The 20004-nt window shown below is 41.9% G+C and overlaps 1 protein-coding gene across 1 annotated transcript; it reads left to right on the forward strand.

Annotated features, from left to right (window-relative positions):
* The first annotated feature begins 3137 nt into the window (after window positions 1-3137).
* On the forward strand, window positions 3138-19490 carry vwc2l (von Willebrand factor C domain containing 2 like). The gene is made up of 4 exons (XM_028394215.1): window positions 3138-3217; window positions 3868-4386; window positions 13905-14034; window positions 19339-19490. The coding sequence occupies exons 2-4, from the start codon at window positions 3973-3975 to the stop codon at window positions 19488-19490; spliced, it is 696 nt and encodes a 231-aa protein (XP_028250016.1). The 5' UTR covers window positions 3138-3217; window positions 3868-3972.
* The last annotated feature ends 514 nt before the right edge of the window (window positions 19491-20004 follow it).

Genomic DNA, 20004 nt, shown 5'->3' on the forward strand with positions numbered 1-20004 from the left:
ATTCAGCGTGGGAACAAGTTAACAGCGTAACCTCACTTTGCCCTTGTGTGTTTGCCTGCTAAATGTCTGAGCTGACACAATAATTATCCACTTTGTGCATGTTACCAGGAGTTTGACAAACCTCCGCTTGCCACACGTTTTGTTGTGAATGCAGCTCCCCCAGCATCTGCATTTCAAAGACCCACCACTTTTTAAAGATAACTAACCCCCACACGATTGCTGTCAATGGCTCTGGCTGCACGCAACCTCAGCAGCTTACTGCCACGCTCAGATACTATATCATTAAATCTAATCATAGCGACACGTTACGATGCAAAATTTTAAACCTTTAGACTTTCCAGCATTAGGAACTTTTTAGTGGTGTAAGCAGACGCTGAGCTTTAGACAGAGTTATGGAGGTTAAATGGCATCAAGTACGAACTTGATGCTTGCTGTTTGCAATCTAGAATAAGAGGTCCGGGATCTGTCCATGCATAAATGAGCACACACTTGATATCTTTAGGACATCTTGATGTTGTAGTGTGTCCTGCACAGTCCATATTATTTTGTGATTTTATATATTTGTTCTATATTCAGAGTACTTCTTTGGGATATTTGATAAAAGTCATACATGTCATTCTATTTTCAGACTTTATACAGTCAGACATTGCACTACTGCAAAGTGTTAAAACACTGCCTAAATTTGAAGGTGAGAACTATATAACCAGTAAAGGTTATATAGGAGAAGGGAGTATCTCCCCACATTTATCACAAATTCAGTGCCATACATTTAGAATTAGGGATTCAGGATTAGGTGTCAATGATTAGAACTTCCTGACAAGAAGTGACAGGTCCTACAGAACTGTTCTTTTTGACATTTCTGGGCTCCACGATTGAAGTACGTGAAGTACGTGTTATCATACATTTTAATATAGCAACTTATAAAACCTTTCAAGGTTGCAAAATGCTTTCTACATAAAAAACAATAACAAGCCATGCAATGCAAGTCATGGCCCGTTCCATCCATCCATTTTCTCACATGCTCACTTGGGGTTGGGGGTTTGGGGGGTGAAGGCTATCCCTGTTGTCAATGGCAGGCAAGAGGCAGGGTACACCCTGGACAGGTCACAAGCAACACTAACATGGTCCTGAGTTAGAATGTCAGCCAGCTGGGAGCTGGTAGATGTGGGGAAGCACCTGGCTGTTCAAGGTTTTTTAAAAACAGACAGTAAAAGCTTTTAAAACTCACAGACAACCACCGAAGTGCAGCAAGGATTGTGGTGTAGACTTTAAATGAATGCCAACTAGACACCAGAAAATTTAACCTGAGTGCAGAACAACTGAACACAAGTCTACAAGAGCCCCAGATGTTACAATAGTGAGGCTTGAAAATATTGGCGTCAACACAAGAGTGGACCCTCATCGGATGACGATACGCTTGGGGAAAAAAGTAACGGCCACTAGATGACAATGGACATAGAGCACAAGGAAAGTCCTCTAGACAGAAATACAGAGTTGTTGTTTACAGTGACAGTAGACAGCAGACTGGAGACAGCTTGCAAGGAGAGCAGCCACACACACATGGTGGTGAAAATGTGTATCTGCCTCAGGGACTGGGTTGCTTAAAGTCATAGTTTAAACTATTTTTTCTGCATTATATCAAGGAATGCTGGCAGATAATGTGACAACACTGGCTTCTGATGCCAAAATTTTTTTTTTTTCCTGTTATTGTTCACCCTTTTCACCTTTATCTGTAAGCACTGCATCATCTAGAGTTGATGCCTGCAGCCATACTCCAGCTTCGACACAATATGTGAATGCATTTTGTCAATTAGGCAGCTTTAGCTGGATTTGACCTTCCATGATGGGTCAAGCAGGCAGTAGATGTAGGTGCATCTTCTGTATGAAAAGATCACGAGTATGTGGTTATATCTGAAGGAGATGGACCATAAGGCTGCAGTTGATAAGTTGTTTAGGATTCCTCGTGGGAACTTCTAATTAGGTGAGGGTCTTGTGGTTCTCACTCAGTCATCTGTGCTTAGACTGAACGCAGTCAGGCAGTGGCCCCTATGGGCTACCATCTGTAAAACAAAAGCTGATGTTGCTCTGCAAACTGCAAGGCCACACTGTGTGTTTTGTTTCCTGTTGTTGTTAGAAGGCTGAGAAGTCAGACTGTCTTTCTGAGTTCCACCACAGAATACAAATAGGTTTCTGCAAATAATGAGTGACTCAGTGAAACATGCTGCAGGTCATGTGTGGAGACACTGGCACACACACACACACACACACATACACTCAGAGGAGAATAACGAGACAAACACGCACACAGGCGCACCCGTTTACAGACACAAATGGGCACTTGAACTGATCCTAGCCTACCTCCTTAATTTACCAGCTGCTCCTGCTGGAAGCCTCTGATCACTTATTTCACCGTTTTAGGCGCTTTTGCAAAAACGACTTCCAGTCGTGGGATGTGAGTGTTTTTGTGATTGTGGGTGACAGAGGGGAGGGGAGGGGGGAGGGACAGGGTGGGCGCGCTGCTCCGCACAGCGCAGGACGCAGGAGACAGTCGCTCTCCAAGGTGCTGAAACTCGGAGCGCTCTCTCTCCTCAGTCTCGCCTCTGTGTTCAGACGATGAACGCGACCTCGGCTGCGAAATCAAACGCTGACTGGCGGCTTCAGTGTCGAATGGGTTTAATTGTTTACACTCTTTAACTTCTAGCGTATGTGGATTTTTTTTTCTCTATTATTTTGTTGCGCAACCGCTGGATGTATACACACATATTATTATTATGTACAACAAGACTGGCTGATGCTTTCTAATATTCACCTGCATCGTGGGGAAATACTGTTTGAGTCCGGATTCTCAGGGAAGCGCTACAGAGGATTTTTCTAGCAGTTTTCTCTCCTCTTCTGTGTCTGTGCCGCATGCCGTTGGACGTGAACTGCGATATTGTCTCAAAAAAGGTGAGTCGGATGAGGATAACCATGAAGAAGACCTACTTTTACGTGGATGTCATTTTCTTTGCATTATTGGGACCAAATATCCAAAAGGCTGCTATTTAATTGCTTTTAAACCCATCATCACGACGACAGGGGGGATTTTACAGTATCTCTGTGGAGCCTGCTGGTGAATTTTACCCTGTGGATGGAGTGAAGTTTCCAATAGGCAAGGCGACTATCTATGTGTATGCTTACTCTGCTTCACGCTCAGTGGATATCAGGCAGTCTCATCGCGGTGAGTTTGCCTTTTAAACCAGTTAACACTAAAAAATCCAACCTAAAAATGAGTCTATTTAGTTCTCTCTGTGTGTGTGTGTGTGTGTGTGTGTTCCCCCTCCTAATGAGGGGTGGTGCATTTTGGGTTAAATCATTGCGCATTTAACAATTTGCATGTTACACGGTTGATTTAGTTATAGAGCATGTTATACTGCAAGGCTGGTTCAGTCATCTTATATAGCCCTGATTAGTGGATCCAGGAGGGTCTGAAGCAGACCAAAGCTACCTGTTGTGTCTGGTCTCTCTCATAAAGTTTTAAATCTAATATGCTCTTTATAATAAAGGTGGAGGGAGAAGCCTGTAAGGAGCCTGCTCCACCCACCACACATGATCCTTTCCTCTGTTACTGGACGTCTGGCTGGTGCTGTGATTTTAGAAGGAACACATTTGCATCTTATGCCACACACAACACACACACACACGTTATGAGTGTGTTTAGTAAGCTATAATAACGAATGAATGATCCCTAATGGATAATTGGTTGCAGCAGCAGGTCACAGCAGAGGAACAGTCGCCTATAGAAAGGCCTATAAGCAGAAATATTAGAGTGATATGTGCATGACAACAGCAGCCAACACATCCTCTCTTGTGTGTTTTTTCCCACTCTAGCCCATTTCCTCACGTGCTGCTGCTCATGATGGTGATAATGAAGCGCTGGACGGATCCGGAGAGGACACCGGGAGCCTAGGGATGACATCCACACAATCCTGTTAAATGTGGATGTCAACGCCACGGCGAAGGATGGGCCCTATCCTCTCGGCTGCCTCCGTCCTCTTGCTGGCCCTGAGCGCCGTGTCTCCGGCCACAGTGGGTAACCCCGAGGATTACACCGCCGACGAGGCGGAGCGGACCGCCGGTGAGAGCATCGTCTTTGACGACTACCGCGGGAAAGGATGCGTGGACGACAGTGGCTTCGTCTACAAACTCGGGGAGCGCTTCTACCCGGGACACTCGAACTGTCCGTGCGTGTGCACGGAGGACGGGCCTGTGTGCGACCAGCCAGAGTGCCCGAAACTGCACCCGAAGTGCACCAAAGTGGAACACAATGGATGTTGCCCCGAGTGCAAAGAGGTTAAAAACTTTTGCGAGTACCGGGGGAAAACGTATAAAATTCTGGAGGAATTCAAGGTAAGAGCCGAGTTTCCAGATGAGCTTTCACTTATGATACATGTCTCACATATTCACATTGAAACAGGCAACAAAAAGTCTGATCAATAAATCCAACACACACCCCCAGTCTCACAGGAAACACTGTTTGTATTTTCAGCTTCTTTTGCCCAACTGATGACTTGGCTCCTTCTTGCCAGTTTGATTCACCAGTCTGGATGCCTTTAAAGCACCGACCTGGCAGTCTGGCTTATTCACTTCAGATGCAATTATATCAGCCTATCTATATCTGCATGTTCATTATCATGAGATATCTCCATAGCTGTGTATTCTTGGGCTGGTTTTAAGAAATATTGCACAGACTTTCTTGACCCTGCAACATGTTGATATTATTTCAGATCTAACACAGCAGCAGCAGCACAGACAGGTTGGAAGGTCTGGATTAGTGAGGCTTAGTCTGTTTGAGTTGAGTTTATATGCTGTAAAAAGTATCATCACAACTGTGTTTATTGGCCCAAGGGCACCAAGATGGCTGCCTCCCAGAGTGATGTCACCCACCTCCTCCTCTCTCTCTCTCTGTTTCCCTGCCTCATCAACTGAACATTCACCCAGCGTTACTAAACTGACAGATGCTATAACAGTATTTTAATACTCTGATTTGTGGACACTGAGTCATCACCGGCAGATCCAGTTTTCCTGCGTCTCCTGCAGACCCATCAGACCAGCATGTCTCAGCCGTTGTTATAAAGCGCGACAGCGCTGCCTGATTATAAATGACACTCGGAGCATGACAACTACAGTCTGTGTTTAAACTGTTGCTGCCCATGAGGAAAACCCTCCTCATTCAAATTCCTCACAAGAGGATGGAGGCTGTGGAGAGATTGAAATGTAATGTGACACAATATGGCCTAAACAGGAGTATAGCTGTATGGTTAATCATGGCATTTGTTCACGTCTGTACAAATATATCAGTAAGCAGTGAGAATAAGTGCATCCAATATGTCAAAAAAATGCTTCAAGCCACCGATGGAAAACTTCATTTTTGGCTTGTAGTGTAGAAATGTAAATTAAAAGCATCTAGAAACTGTTTTTCTAGTTATCCTCCTCTGTATTTACATGCTCCAAAATAAGGTGAGAGGTAGGAATAGTTTAATAGTTATTTCCCACTCCCCTATTCAGGCAGTAAAAAGGATCTATACTCACATTTATATCAGAGAATTACAACCGTTTTCCTGAATCTATTTGGTGCAGCCGCATCTATCCAAAGCAAATGCCTGTTAAGTGTAAGCAGACAGCAATAAGAACGCAGAAACTCTTTGTTACAGAACGGTAAGAGGTGCTCCAACAGCTAAATGAACACTTGAAACCAACCTTACAAAAGCACTTTCAAGAACAGAGCTAACAGTGTCAGTGGTGGTTTTGCAGTGTTCTGCAGTACTGTGATCATTTCTATGGAGAGATGCTCCAACAAAGCTCAATAAGAAGCATATGAATCAGACCCTCAACGTAGTGATTTGAGCCATTGTTCACATAAAATATTACAATTACAATGAAAGGACAATAATGTTGAGGCAAACTAAGATACCACTGGTGTCAGAGCAACATAAAACCAGGTTACTAGTAGAAGCACAATGTGCAGTAAAAGTACATTAACCCAAGTGCTGTATTATTCTAAGGTACATCAGCTCTGCTATATTTCAGAGAATATATAGTTCTGTTCTCGCTCCATTGCATTAGTTGCAGTTACTTTATAGCAGGTTAGAATTTTAAACATCTATCATAATAAAAGCAGCTAATACAAGGCACTAGTATAAGCTATAAAATATCCTATCATTGTCATCTATAATGAATAGTACTTGTACATGATTGTGATTAATTGATTGTAGCTATTGTAGCTGGGTAATTGTGTTATTGTCTCCTCCACTGTTTTGATTTTATATTGAAAACCTCTCAATATGGCTGCATTATACTCAATACAAGATCAAATAACACAATATATGCTAATGGTATAAATAGCAGAAACCTCCTGTGTCTAAAGCTGGGGAAACACTATGCTATTTTTTGCATGATTTCACCCACGATTCCCTGTTTGCCAAAGTGTGTGGCAGTTTGCACTGGTTGGTGGACAGTCGTCATGTAGTGAGCACTAAAATCTGTTAGTGTGTGAGGGGGTGAAGATGTGAATTTGCCGAGTCTGGACACAGTTGGGTTGAATAAACTAATCACAGACCCAACTGCAATCGTGTGATGCCAACAGCTACTGAAAAAGAGAGGGTGGGCCACAGCAGACAGTGTCACAAGCTGACGGGAAGTAGCAGGAATATAATGTGTTTTCCAAGCAGGTAGCTGCGAACCGACTGTCATCAGTGTCGTCAGAGTTTGCTGCGTTCAGTTAGTTTATTTGGTTTGACAAATCCCATAGTCTGTGATCCCTCATCATGAGCAGTTAAGCGCACTCTCCATCGTCATATATTATCTGCTGAAGCCAGTCTCTTAGTGTGTCCTCCTAGTCTTTTCAAAATCTGTTAAGACTGGGAATGTTGTGTAGTGTGCCTTATATGGCCAAGTCAGATTGATGAATCTAAATTTTTAATGTTGCCATGTTTTTCTTTTCTTTCTAAAATTAGATATTTGCACAGCTGGCAGCTATGTTTACCATTTGAAAATGGGTTTGCCAGGACAGTTGTGAACGTTAGTTCACTTAACCTTAAATGTGTTTTCTCACCTAGTCTCCAAAAGGGGCAGGGTAGTAAGGAAGCCCATGTGACACAGATACAGGAAATGAACTCAACTGTTTCTGATATAAACATTACTTTTAGCTTGTAAGAACAGTCTGGTTGCAGTAGTTATAATATAAGTAAACCAGGATGTGTGTATCAAACACTGATTTAGACAGAAGCCTGCACAGGCAACTGTTTGTATCTCTATAGTTACCTGTGTGGCAGAATATGTTGCATCTTGTTGTATGTTGATTTTAGTCTCATAATAACTTGAAAAAAAAAAACAAAGTAAAACCTCTGTGCACCTGTGAATATTAGCACGTCACGTTGATGAAACAAATTGAAGCAGGCAGAGAGGCTACGCAGGTACACAGGCATCATTATTAACTACTCTGCTACCGTTTATCGGTGGAAATGCAATATTTCAAAAGACGAGTAAGAGGGGGGAGGGAAAAACACGCAGAGGGGCCGGGGTTTATCAATCAGTCCTTAATGTAAAAGCTTTTTGGTTGCTGTTCATTTTGACTGGGTGACATCTGCTTGTAGAACATCCTGTTAGAGAAGCAAAAAGGCACAGCATCAGGCTGTTCTATTGTTTAAGGGGTTTAAAGATTAGTGAGGGCCATTGTGCCAATTCTGAAACAATTAATTAGTTAAAGTGATTAGTCAACATGAAAATAATTCAACAATTTATATATGCAGTTAATCATTTAGGTCATTTTATTGCCGTTTCACAACAATCCATTTCTTAATATTTTTCCATTACTGTAAATTGAAGGATGTTAAAACAAACAATTTGATGGTATTAGCCTGAGGGTTCCTGATGATGAGAAATATTTGTCAATTAATAAAAGACAAATATTTACTGTTCGCTGTAGCGTCGTCATGTAATTGCTGGTAATATAAGAGCGATGTGTGATCAGCCCATTTCAAACCTATGTCACTTAATCTGTACTGATTGGTGTGTTTGCACGTCAGACAGAATCAAGCTCTCTCCTGCATTGAGATGCAAGCCCACAGATACCGCAAGGGCTGCTGTGAGTGCATAAGCCTCGCAATTTGATGTGAGATCAAGTCCATCAATAGTGCAGCTCACCCCCATGCTAACCTTGACTGGAGGACCTGAGGAGGAAAGGACGATTCGATGGATTTTAGAGAGAGAGAGAAAAAAAAGAGAGAAAAAAAATCATTTGTTTTCATTGATTATCCCGGTTAAAATGAACTGATGGCAATAAGCAGAGAGAAAATTTGTGCTGCAGGATGATCAGTTTTTGTCATCTACACTATGACCACACAACTACCTGCTATGTCTCAGTCCACATTGTGTAGTCTCTTCAGCAAAGGACATGAAAGCTGGAACCCTGCAGCGTTCAGGGAAATCAAAGGGCGTCAGTATCTCCTGTGCAGACCCCTGTTTAGAGATGCCGACAGGTTAACCTTTGGTGTGGGCCTCATTGGCATTTCCTTTGCAGTAATATATTGCATTGAACAGACCTTTGTATTTATATTCAAATGATGGAGATGAAACACGAAGACAGCATTTCAAGAACGGTAACATGCCGTCCCGTTTCGAGCCTCTGCGGTGTTTGTGGAGAGTAGTTTGGCAGCCATTTTTGCTTTTGCAGAAAATCCCATCCAGCAGGTTAATCAAATACATATTCTGCCATTAGCCTGCAGAGAACGTATTGGCCATTCCTGGTACAGAAAGCAGCTGACTGCGTTGTAATGCCAGCCCGTCATTTGATGAATCTGATGCAGGTATAATTCATGCATCAGCAAGACCAAACTACATATCCCAGGACCAAACTCTCTATTCTATTCTCTAAGCAGCATGGAAATCAGCAAAAGCATATTCCTCTACTTTCTTTTGCTATCCTCTGAGCAAGTCATGCTATTCACTCTTTAGTGTTTCCCATCACATGAAGAAGGGTGCACTCCATCTAGCACTGCAGCAGACAAAAACATCACATTGGGTAGATAATGCCTTCCCCACATACAACATATGGTTTATGCTAGCTGGACATTTGATTGTATTTGCCCCAATCATCCCATCATGGGAACATAACAGCCAAGAAAGTCTGCGTTAGCAAGTCAGGTAGGGATAGGGGATTGTGCAGTGAACTTTCACCCAGGAGTCTGGGGTTTGAGCCCCCCTGACACCGCAAGCTGTTTCATTTTCACTTAGATTAAGGCAATAAAAACTACGTTAAGGTTAGGCACTAAAAAAACAGGATAAGAGTTTAGATCAAGATCATGGTTTATCTTAAAACACACATTTTACAAGGAAAACCATCCCTTTTCATGGTCGCCATTTTTTGCTACCATCGCAATGAGTCGCCACCCGCATGAACACATGGGGCTGTGGCTGGAGGAATAAGCACACTTATTCCATTTTTAAAGACTGAAGCATCAACTTCATGCTACAGTTTCCTGGTGAAGGCTGGCGGGATGTAGTTCAGATCCCTGCTCTTCACCAATAGAGCTGAGGTCTGAATTATTTCCCATTTAGCAACAACTGATTCAAATGTAAGCCGACTTAACACACAGCCCTTAATGCTTCATCAGTGCAGTTAAAGCCACCTCCTCTAAATGCTAAGGACTTTTTTCTTTAACCACTCTGTACATACAATCAATACAGACGACAGAAAATTCTTGATTTTTTGTGTGATTTTCTTTTGCTACTTGCAACTTTTAACCGTTCTGTCAATACAGTAAAGGTCTTTGCTGACATCGATGTAGTGAAGTAATTGCAAAGCAGTGTTCACATGTGCAGACAATCATAGATGATTAATTTTAAAGAGTTCACACACACACACTGAGCTGCCCACACATGTTTTTCACCATAACTATGAAAGCTGCAAAAAGTATTGTTCTAATTGATTTTTCTATCCAATTTGACAAGAAGCAACAATTAGAAGAAACTGTTAAGTGCAAACAATTTTCAAAAACCTTTGAGTTTTTTTACTTAATTGAACTTGTCAGTGTTGTGTTTGTTTAGCATCCTCCTCCTCACCCTCCAGTCCTGCCTCCTCTTTCTCTATATTCCCAGAGTACTGTCAACCAGTTTCAACTGTCAACCAAGTCCCTGTCACTCCTATTAACTGCATGGCTGAGTTTTTCCCTGTGACCCTGCTGTCCGGCCTCAAAGTATTTTTGCATTACCGTTTTCCCCGCTGAAGGTTATTTGACTATTCATCGCCTCCCTCCTCTGTCTCCATTTGTCTCAGCGTGGGAATGAAAAGCATGACAGCCGATTCACTCTAATACCCAACCAATAAGATTGGGGACAACAGGAGTCCTTTCTTCACCAAAACATCTGGCAGCTCCGTCTAAATTCGGTGCTAGTGCTCCATTTTCTTTTGTGAGTCTGGGGCTAAGGCATGACTGATCCGCTTCACGGTAGACCTCACACAAAAGGACGCACTGAAAGCACCGGGCACGGAATACATTGAAGGATTCTCTGCACTGTGTCACAGGTGCATGGAGTAGTTTTTCTTTTCAAATTGCATTTTTAATATACTCCTTCCTGTGAAGCGTCTGCACTGGCAGACTCACACCTTAGCTGCTTTTTACAGGCAGATACAGAGAAATGCAAGTTCAGCTTTAAAACTGTTGATTTGTAAAGGTGATAAAAATGCATAAACAGTCATTCTCTTGGAAGCACTTTAATACTACATAAACGAACCAGTCCTTGTGGCATTCAGAAATCTCTCTCTGCCAGTTTTACTTTTTGAGTTGACAGAACAATAAAATCTCATAGTTGTGTTGTTTCTGGGTCATCAAATGCTTTTACTTGTAACATTAATTAGACAGCACATAAGCTCTGCTAATAAGACGAACACCGAACATGACTTTTACAGCTTGTCGGTTTCTGATTGTCTGCATTAGTTCAGGTTACTACCACCTTTACTACCTCAGAGATGTTTTTCAAAAACCTGCATGAGGTGTTAATGCACCACAATGAAGACGCATCCCTCAAGAGTTCTGTCTCAAAGCTCCAGCTGTAGTTTTTTTAGGCTTTACAGCTCCACTTTTGGATTAATAAATAACCTTTGCTACCATCAATCTGTAACTGTGAAACACAGGGCTTCCTACCCAACAGCTCAGCCCACTCACTTTGACATGAGCTGGAATTATTGTTTATATCTAAGCTCTGATTTGAAGAGTTTTACTTACTTATTTATGTAAATTGGTTTGAAAGTTGCAGCTTGCCTGTCTGTTTACCAAAGCCTGTGTTGTCAGTTAAATAAGAAACAAGAACTTCATCCAAGTAACTGAGCATGTAAATTATTACACATTTATATTTCCGAGGCAACATTAAATTTCAAAGAAAAGTATTCTGTTTACATAGCATTTGAACCCAACAAAGTGAGCGGAGTCTGAGGTCATGGCCTGTTTGTAGCCTAACTTTCTGGCAGTTTGCTGTAGCCTGAGGCGTCTGTGGTTGCTTAGTTTTCTGCTTTTATATCCGTCTCTGTGTGTTATATGCGTCGCTCTGAGCCACAAACAATGAGCATCAGTTTGGTCTTTTCATGTCAGTTTTAGTAATTTGATCTTGATCTTGTCTTTAAAACCATTAATAAACAGACCAGGCTTTGATCACGTTAGCTTGTTGCCTTCATGAAACAGTTTAATTCTGGCAGACTTTGTTATAGAGTCGCTCATTGTTGGGTTTTATATCTTTATGTTTTTGAAACATCTGCCAGTGTGCATTGCAATTTAACATCATGTGAATCTGGATGATAATCATGGTGTTCAGTTCAGCTAATGTTGCTTTAAATCCCTGATGAAACATACAGCATTACCACACATTATCTTAAATGAACCTGGTTTTCTACAGTGTTTAATGTAATCTAACATTAATTTAGATTAGGTTCAAAAGCTATATGAGATTTAAATAGTTAATTACTCTTCTGTTATTTAAAAATCTGGTTGTAGTGATTTTTAACATTTGCTGTATATCTTATGCCTTCATTTCTCCATGAATGTGTTTAGTGTTGTAACGTGTGAAATGCAAAAGTAGTAGATGCCAATATCATCCATAGCAGCAAGAGCATAAAGGAGATTAATTAACTTATAACATTAAAATGGATTTGCATTCTTATCTGATATTTCTTTAAAGTAATAGTTCATGTTGACTACAAGCAAACGAGTTTCATAACCTGGCTGTCCAGTTTGTTTGCATTAGACATTCATTCATCAGTCCCGTGGGGTGATTTACAGCACTAGTTGCATTTACATTGAGTGAATTATAGTTTATTATATTGGTATTTCAGATATCTACTTTTAATCGTACAGCACAGTTTTTAATAAACAAAGATTTATATGTGACATCAAACTTTCTACCACAGAGAGAGAGAGAGGGGGGGTGGTGTAAAAGGAGGGATAATTTTAGAAATTAGTTATATTTAATCATCTTGATTTATAGATGTCTTAATTTCAGTATGCGAAGCCAAAATCAAGAAATGAGTCACTTGCTCTGTGCCGTTTCCTACATCTCTTAATGCTGCATGCAGACTGCCATACATTCCAATAAAAACACAAGTCTGACCACTTCCTGTTTAGTGTCACTTAATGCATCCTGGCAAAACAGGCTGATAAAAGTCACTTTGAATCATCTAGTGTTACCGCAGCCTTTTTTTTTTTTTACTGTGGGGCCACAATTGAAATTGTAGCTGTATCTAATGCAGCTGGGATAGATGATGGAAAAACAACCCAACAAAAAATACATCCTGCATTTAACTGTTTAACAGTTGGGAACAGAGACATGCCAAAAGCAGCCAATTAGCTTAGCTTAGCATAAAGACTGTCTTCGTCATGAGGTGAAGAAATTGAATCTCTACAGCTCGTTAACGCATTGTATCCTGCTTGTTTAGTCAAACAAGGTTAAACAAGGTCTACGTGTGCAGACCAGCAACTTCCTGGGGTCTCTATTGGTTACCTAGCAACTATACAAGCTAGATATAATGTGTTAATTAGTGAGCTTTTGAGATGCTGGTAGACCTTTGCTGAGAGTCCAGGCTGGGACTAGTTATATAGCTTAAAGCATATCATTAGTCACCCCGAGTTCCATTCAAGAATTAGCTTTCAGACATTTGCTCACAAAGCCTATTTGAATGTAACCTGACTGATGGCTGCAATTTAGGAATGTTTTTGACTTCAAATCCTTCAACAGCTGCTCCCCCCACACAGGCCTACCATCCAGCAGCAAATCAAGTATGAAGCCCTCGAACATTTGGTGGACAACCAAGTCACCGATAGAGCAGAGAGGCTGTTTACTGTGATGAGCAGAAAGAAAATCTAATATGATGTACAGCTGACCTTTTCTGATTTGGAAACAGTTTGTATTTTTCCACTCCATGTAATTGCATTACAGTTCATTTTCCGGTCAAGAGACTTTGTAAAGATAGAGTCGAGTAAGAGGGAACGGCACAGAGAGCTGCATAGCACTGATTTACATGTTGCAGAGGTGGTGAGATAAGACTCTGAACTGTTTCCTGAGGCGGGCCAAAGCAGAATGCAGCAAAATACTAAACACCACATAGATGCTGTTATTGGTTATATTATTCAAAGTCTGTTTGTTGCAAGTATGCTTTTAAAACTGGGGTTTGTGAATAATTTATTAACTAGTTTGTTTGCTTATCAAAACACTATGAGATGCATATAAAGAGGCCATTAAAAATGGGAAAATATCTGCAACATGCAAGTCATGTAGAGTGCACACACACACTTACACATACTTATTGAAACTAAGGTGAGGTCTACTGAATCAACTAACCCAGATTCCCTCCCCCTCCTCCGCCCCCCTTCTGCCCACAGCCGTCGCCCTGTGAATGGTGCCGCTGCGAACCAAATAATGAGGTGCACTGTGTGGTGTCCGACTGCGCCGTCCCAGAGTGTGTCAACCCTGTGTACGAGCCGGAGCAATGCTGCCCCATCTGCAAAAACGGTAAACACTCATCTCCTCTGGAATTCCACGCACATTCCTCACAAGTCATTAAATTTTCATTAAACCGATGACGGCGGGTTTATCTGCGGTATCACCATTTGATGGCCGCGCCTTTTAGAAGATGAGGATGTAATTGATGTTTTATGAATTAAAATTATTACCTTGGGCCCATCGGACACTAATGAGCAGTACTAGTTTTAATTATAAATGACACACTAAGCAGAGTAAACATTAGCCCATTGATTAAAGGCATGGTAGGAGGGACTAATGGGTCCTCAGAGAGCCTTTTATCTCCCGGTGCCCTGACGCCCTTGTCACACACAGCCAATCCCTAAATTAGAATTATAGGATTCCAATGCTTCATTGACTATTTACAAGGCGAAGTGGGAGATTTCCCTTTGCCAGCACTGATCCTGAGGGACAGATGGAGCTTTATGTTGAAGTACAGTAGCTGCACATTTGAAACGCGAACCTAGCTGGAATGATCAACAGCTAAGGGTACCTCTGGGTAATATCAAATTCATGGTCTAAACACAATGGCTACACAAAGGACGTTTATTTTACAGTGTCCCTGAACCTGATAATGAAATGATGTCCTCTCATAATGAACAATCAACACCAAAAAAAAAATAATCCCCAAAAATAAATGTCCTGTTCCATTTTTCCTTTTCTTACAGGCAGCAGCTGACCTGTAAATGTGAAGTGAGCAATTTAGTTTGAGGCACATGCTAAAATGCCATTTCGCCACAACTGCCCACATTTTCTTTCACACGTCTTTTAGTTTTTCTTTATCACCATTGGTCGCCTTCTTTTATTCCAACACACATACACACACACACACCCACAATAACAAGGCTGCAGAAGCTGCTAGGAGAGAACTAATCCATGCTGACAGGACACAGTGACACCCTTGGCATTTCAGGGTAGGCCTGCTGTTTCTAGGTTCCCCAAGGGTGCCTGGTCAGACTCTGGCAGCCAGATAAATCTCTATGGAAGTGGATGGCTGAGGGGCTGCTGGGAGAAGACAATAAAAGGAATGCTGTTTAGCACTCATTCTTGGCCAAGGGACAGGGGACTGTGAAAAGAAGACATCCAAATGTGCTTCAGTCAGACAAAACGCTCGATGCGACAGACATTTGTCTGTTTTGTCTGTTTCACTTTACCTGCTACAGGTGTTATAGTGTGTATTTCCTAAACCGATTAAACCACTATAGGTGGTCGAAATGTTTACATGTAAGATCTCTTGGTGTGGAATATGTTACCAAGAACATGGCAAGAAAATGGAGGAGAAGTTTGCCCTTTAACATGTCTTGAGGAAATGCCTGTTCTAACTTAACTGACCTTTTTCTAAACCTAACTAAGTGGTTTTGGTGTCTAAATGTAATCAAACAGTAACTGAGAGGTTAACAGTGTACATTTGTGTGATCATCACCATTGAACCCTTCTCTGCCTTCTGTCTGTGGATTTTAGGAATTAGTTGGCATATGTTGGTTGTATTGATCAAGCATAAAGTCAAAGTTAAACATTTTGTTTCCTTTTCAAACATGCCCCATTGCAGTGCCATATACAGTACTTGCTTCCTACATACCTGGAATCCTCTAGACTCAGGATACCGTGGCATGCAAACACCCTTTACTTTCTAGTGGCTAAGAAAATGATAGATCAATATACACCTGCAGGCAGACAATCCAGGGATATGATTAAGCAGGGTTTTATGGTCCATGTAAAAGCCATTTTCCAAATAGGATACTAATGAATATCTAACCGCACAATGATGTGGGGTTAAGCAGTTTCATGGTTTTAAGGGCTGCTGCTGCATCTGCAGTCTGTGAGGGAAGTTTAGTGGTTTCTCTACATCCACTGCAGGTGAAAAAATACACTCTAAAAGTTTTAGGGTCGTTCAATTTTTAAAAATTAGAATGAAAGCTGAGGTAACTTCTGAAATGTTCAAGAGAAATACTTTAACTAATTATGATGGAGGTTAAAACTAGACACTAGAATGGGGCTGTGGTTGAATTTTGACATCATACAGCTTCTACTAAATGTCTTCATGTTCTCTGACAAATCAAACCAGTTCTTATGGGTGCCTAAGTTTTGTAACAACTTTCCGTGATTGAGCTGTATCTTTTCTGATGCTCTCCTTATTGGTAGTTTCTCCCTGAAAACACCAAAACAGAGCAGCACAATAGAAGAGTCAGCCTGTGGGAGCGCTTATCTCCGAGCGCCACATTCATCGAGTCCAACTGATTCAGCTCTAATCTTTATCGTAAATTCATTGCGGGTAGTCATTGTAGAATTCTTATGAAGTAAACGATAATGAATAGCAGTCTGAAAATAGCCAGTGTTGTCTCAGTTTAACAAGATTAAACCATTTGAAGATATCCGTCTGAAGGCTGTTGTGTTTTTAACATAGACATATCATGGAGTAGCAGTGACATGGAGAGAGTTTGTATGGGATGAAAAACACACTAAAGGGCCATATGTGTTGTTTAAAAGCTGCAGTTCGGAGTGTAAGGAGTTCTAGTAGTAGGTGATTGAAGTTTCTGTTTTTATGTGTTGGAAAGAAAGGAAATGAGACCTTACAGGTAAAAGCATAAAGAAGTGGGCTGCTAAATTCAAACATGCCAGAGAGACCTTGAAAGAAACAGATTCATGGCATGACTTTGACAGATCGGCGGATAACACAAAGCTACATTGCCACAGAGCGGAGTATCTTCCAGAAATGTGTCCAAATGACAAACACATCAACTTGCTTGGTCCTTGTCTGACAAGAAGAGGATACAACATGAGATGTCAGATTTCTCCAGCCAGCTGTTACTATGATAAGACTTAAGAACACCACGTCCAACAAGAGAAGGCAAGAGAAGCAGAGTCAGAAGCTTCAAAGTTATCCACCAGCAGCGAACAGCCTGGAACAGGGTCTGACTATTACAAGGTGCTACCATGCTGATCTCTTGAGATGACTACAAGAGACAATTGTGAAAAAAATTATTCACCTGCGACAGCGACAATGACATCTTCACTGCGGTATACCTCTGTATGGACAAAGTGGTCCTTGACTGGTGGACTGTAGGCGGGTGGTAGGGTGGGGGACTTATTAAAAAAAATAAAAGTATTAAGATTTGGAATGGACTTCTACTATTGTGTGCCAAAAACGTATCAATCACCCTCAAATGGATTCACTCCTTGAGTTGTAGACAGTGAAAGTACAACATGCAGAGACCGTTCTGACAACATTGTGAGACTTCACTAAGTTTTATTGGCTATGAATCGATCACCGGCTTGGACGAATGACCGTACGTCCTTCGTTTGGTGTCAGGAAGCTGAAACTATGTCCTTGTGTCTCCAAATCTATCTGGCTATAAACAATCACACTTGGCAGCAGCAGCGGTCACCCTCTTCCCTCATCAGCCTCTACTGAGTTTGTCCTGTAACCTGTGCCAGCTGTCCAGCAGCAGATCAATGAGAGTTAAGACTTGGCAAGCACTCTCAATGTCTCCTCTAAGCTCAGATCAAAGGGCTTTTATCAGGTCCAAATAAAGCACGATGCTCATCTATGCAGAGGCAAAGGACGGGGATACAGGTAGCCAGCAGCTCCCTTTGTTGGTGTCACATTTATATTTATGGCCTCTTGCAGCTAATTTCCACTCATAGGCTGGGCAGGAAATGGAACCACATCTCTGAAGCCGAGATCTAAAGCAAGCACTTGTTGCACAGTCCATTTAAACACTGGATAAGGTCACAGTGTGCATGTGTAGCCAACATAGTACATAGTGTTAATAATACCATTAATGAGGGCTCTCTTGTATTCCCTGAAACCCACGACAGTGACACAATGAGCCAGCGTGCACAACATGAGCCCTTTATCACAGCAGACATGTCAAAGCAGGAAATGCACAGGTGTATTAATGATGGCTGCATTCCACTTTGATGAGGTGCTGCTGCTGCGCATGCTGACTCACCATCGTGGCTTCCTGGGACACTGTGGCATCATTAATGTTATTAATTCTCCTTGTGCTCTTCCTGCTGTGACAAGTCAAAACATGCGCTTTACCAGGACAAGAATCTCAAGCAGCTTAATGAAATTCAGATATTATCATTTGTCCTACTCTGCATAGTCTAAATATTTGTTTAAAAGGCCTAAAGTCGGGGCACATATGCTCAGGTGGTCACACTTTGTATGTGGCTTTTTTTCAGATTGAAGCTTCTAGCATCAAGTGAGCTCATACTAAATCAAATTCAATAGGACACTAAGACGTCGATGAATATTAGCCGTGAAAGCTACTGTGTCTCCAGGAGTTATGGGACATATGAGATTTTATGACTGCTTGTAGAGAAGGCTTGAATCTGGCAGGTTTTACCGAGCTGAATACTGAGAGCAATCCAAAGTCACCGTCACACCAATTGAGCTTCTGATTACTTCATTTAAATGATTAAAACTGGGGGTGAATTCCTTGCACCTTTTGACTCTTCTTTCTCAAGAGGTAAAGGGAAAGATGTGCCACCTCAAATATCCCAGAGCCAAAATGAAACCCATTAGATGTAATAATTTCAGGTGGTATTTACGAGTAACTGCTTTCGTGCAAAGGTAAAAGCTTTTTTTTTTTCTGGCTTTCCTGGAAAACAGAAAATGTACCCGGGCTAATCGGTCTCTCTGCTATATCTGCTGACATGATCAAACACATGTGTACAGGGTGTTCTCCAGTGGTACACAACACATTTTAGAATTAAAGGAATCTTAACAACAAAAAGGAATCCACATAAGTAAATCCCACAGTATTTTAAGGATAAATCAGATGTCAAAATTAATCTTTATTGATTTGGAAGTCTGTGTGTGTGTGTGCGCGCGTGTGTGTATGCAGAGAAGCTGTGTAAGGAATTGCTAAGAAGTTCTGTGGCCTTTTCATACAGAGCGAAGTGATTAACACCATCCTCCCTACTGCCTCTCAAAGCAGCTTTCTCTCTCTTCCTCTGTACTCCAGCCTCTCTGTACTGCCAAGCCAGCGCCTGGCAGGCTTCTCTGCTCGCGGCACATTAGGATGCAAAGCGCTCCATGTCGAGGGAGAAGGGGAGACTAACAAAAGCGCTTTAGTGTTGCAAAAACAAGCCCATCGGTGCATGCCCGTGAAAAGATCTGTACGTCTGCTCTGACTCCCCTAACTCCCTGCAGCTCTCTGCATCACTCCACCACCCCACTGCAAAGAGAAGCTCTCAGGAGAGACACATCCATTTCTTGTCGTTTCATTCCTTCTTTCCTGTCTCTCTTTCCTCTCCTCCCTCTTCCCTCCCTTCCCCATGCGGCAGGTCCAAATTGCTTTGCTGGAACGACGATCATCCCAGCCGGAATAGAAGTAAAGGTGGACGACTGCACCATCTGCCGCTGCCACAACGGAGACTGGTGGAAGCCGGCGCAGTGCTTGCGGCGAGAGTGCCTCAACGGCCAGTCATTGTCGTAGAGAGAGACTCCACCGAGGATGGTGGAAAAGCTCAGGCAAGGCTCTGCCTACTGCGCCATTTTGTATGATTGACAGGGCAGGAGCACAATTCCTACAAAATAAAAAAAAAAAACACCTGAGACAGCATAAAAATCGAAGAGATGCTCTCACAAGCTTCACACAAATACAAATTTAGCCGGCGAGAAGAAGACGGAACTGATCACATGGCTGTTTCCACCCTCCAGTTTTAATCGTCCTATATATTTTCATAAGTTGACTTGCTTGACTTGCTGCTCTCACACACAAAAAAAGTTTCTAAGCTCCTTGAACTCTTTCCTATCCATCTGCAATGTTGATTTCTGTGTGTATGTCATCGGCTTGTTGCACATGTCTCACAATCACACAGGTGTTCTAGAGTTCCAACAGAAGGAAAAACAAAACCGTAAGCACACTTAGCCCGCGTGTTTTTTTTCCTTCTTCTTGTTTTTTGCTTTATGGCATACAGAGATTGACAGCAGTAAAAACACTGGAAAGG

This window comes from Parambassis ranga, chromosome 21 (genome assembly GCF_900634625.1).
Source record: "Parambassis ranga chromosome 21, fParRan2.1, whole genome shotgun sequence".
Classification (NCBI taxonomy): Eukaryota; Metazoa; Chordata; class Actinopteri; family Ambassidae; genus Parambassis; species Parambassis ranga.

Bases quoted from the DNA above. Each gene is read 5' to 3' on its own strand.
- vwc2l (XM_028394215.1), top strand. From the start codon at position 3,973: ATGTGGATGTCAACGCCACGGCGAAGGATGGGCCCTATCCTCTCGGCT. The intron at 4,387-13,904 runs GTAAGAGCCGAG...TTCTGCCCACAG, and splicing joins AAATTCTGGAGGAATTCAAG to CCGTCGCCCTGTGAATGGTG. The intron at 14,035-19,338 runs GTAAACACTCAT...CCCATGCGGCAG, and splicing joins CTGCCCCATCTGCAAAAACG to GTCCAAATTGCTTTGCTGGA.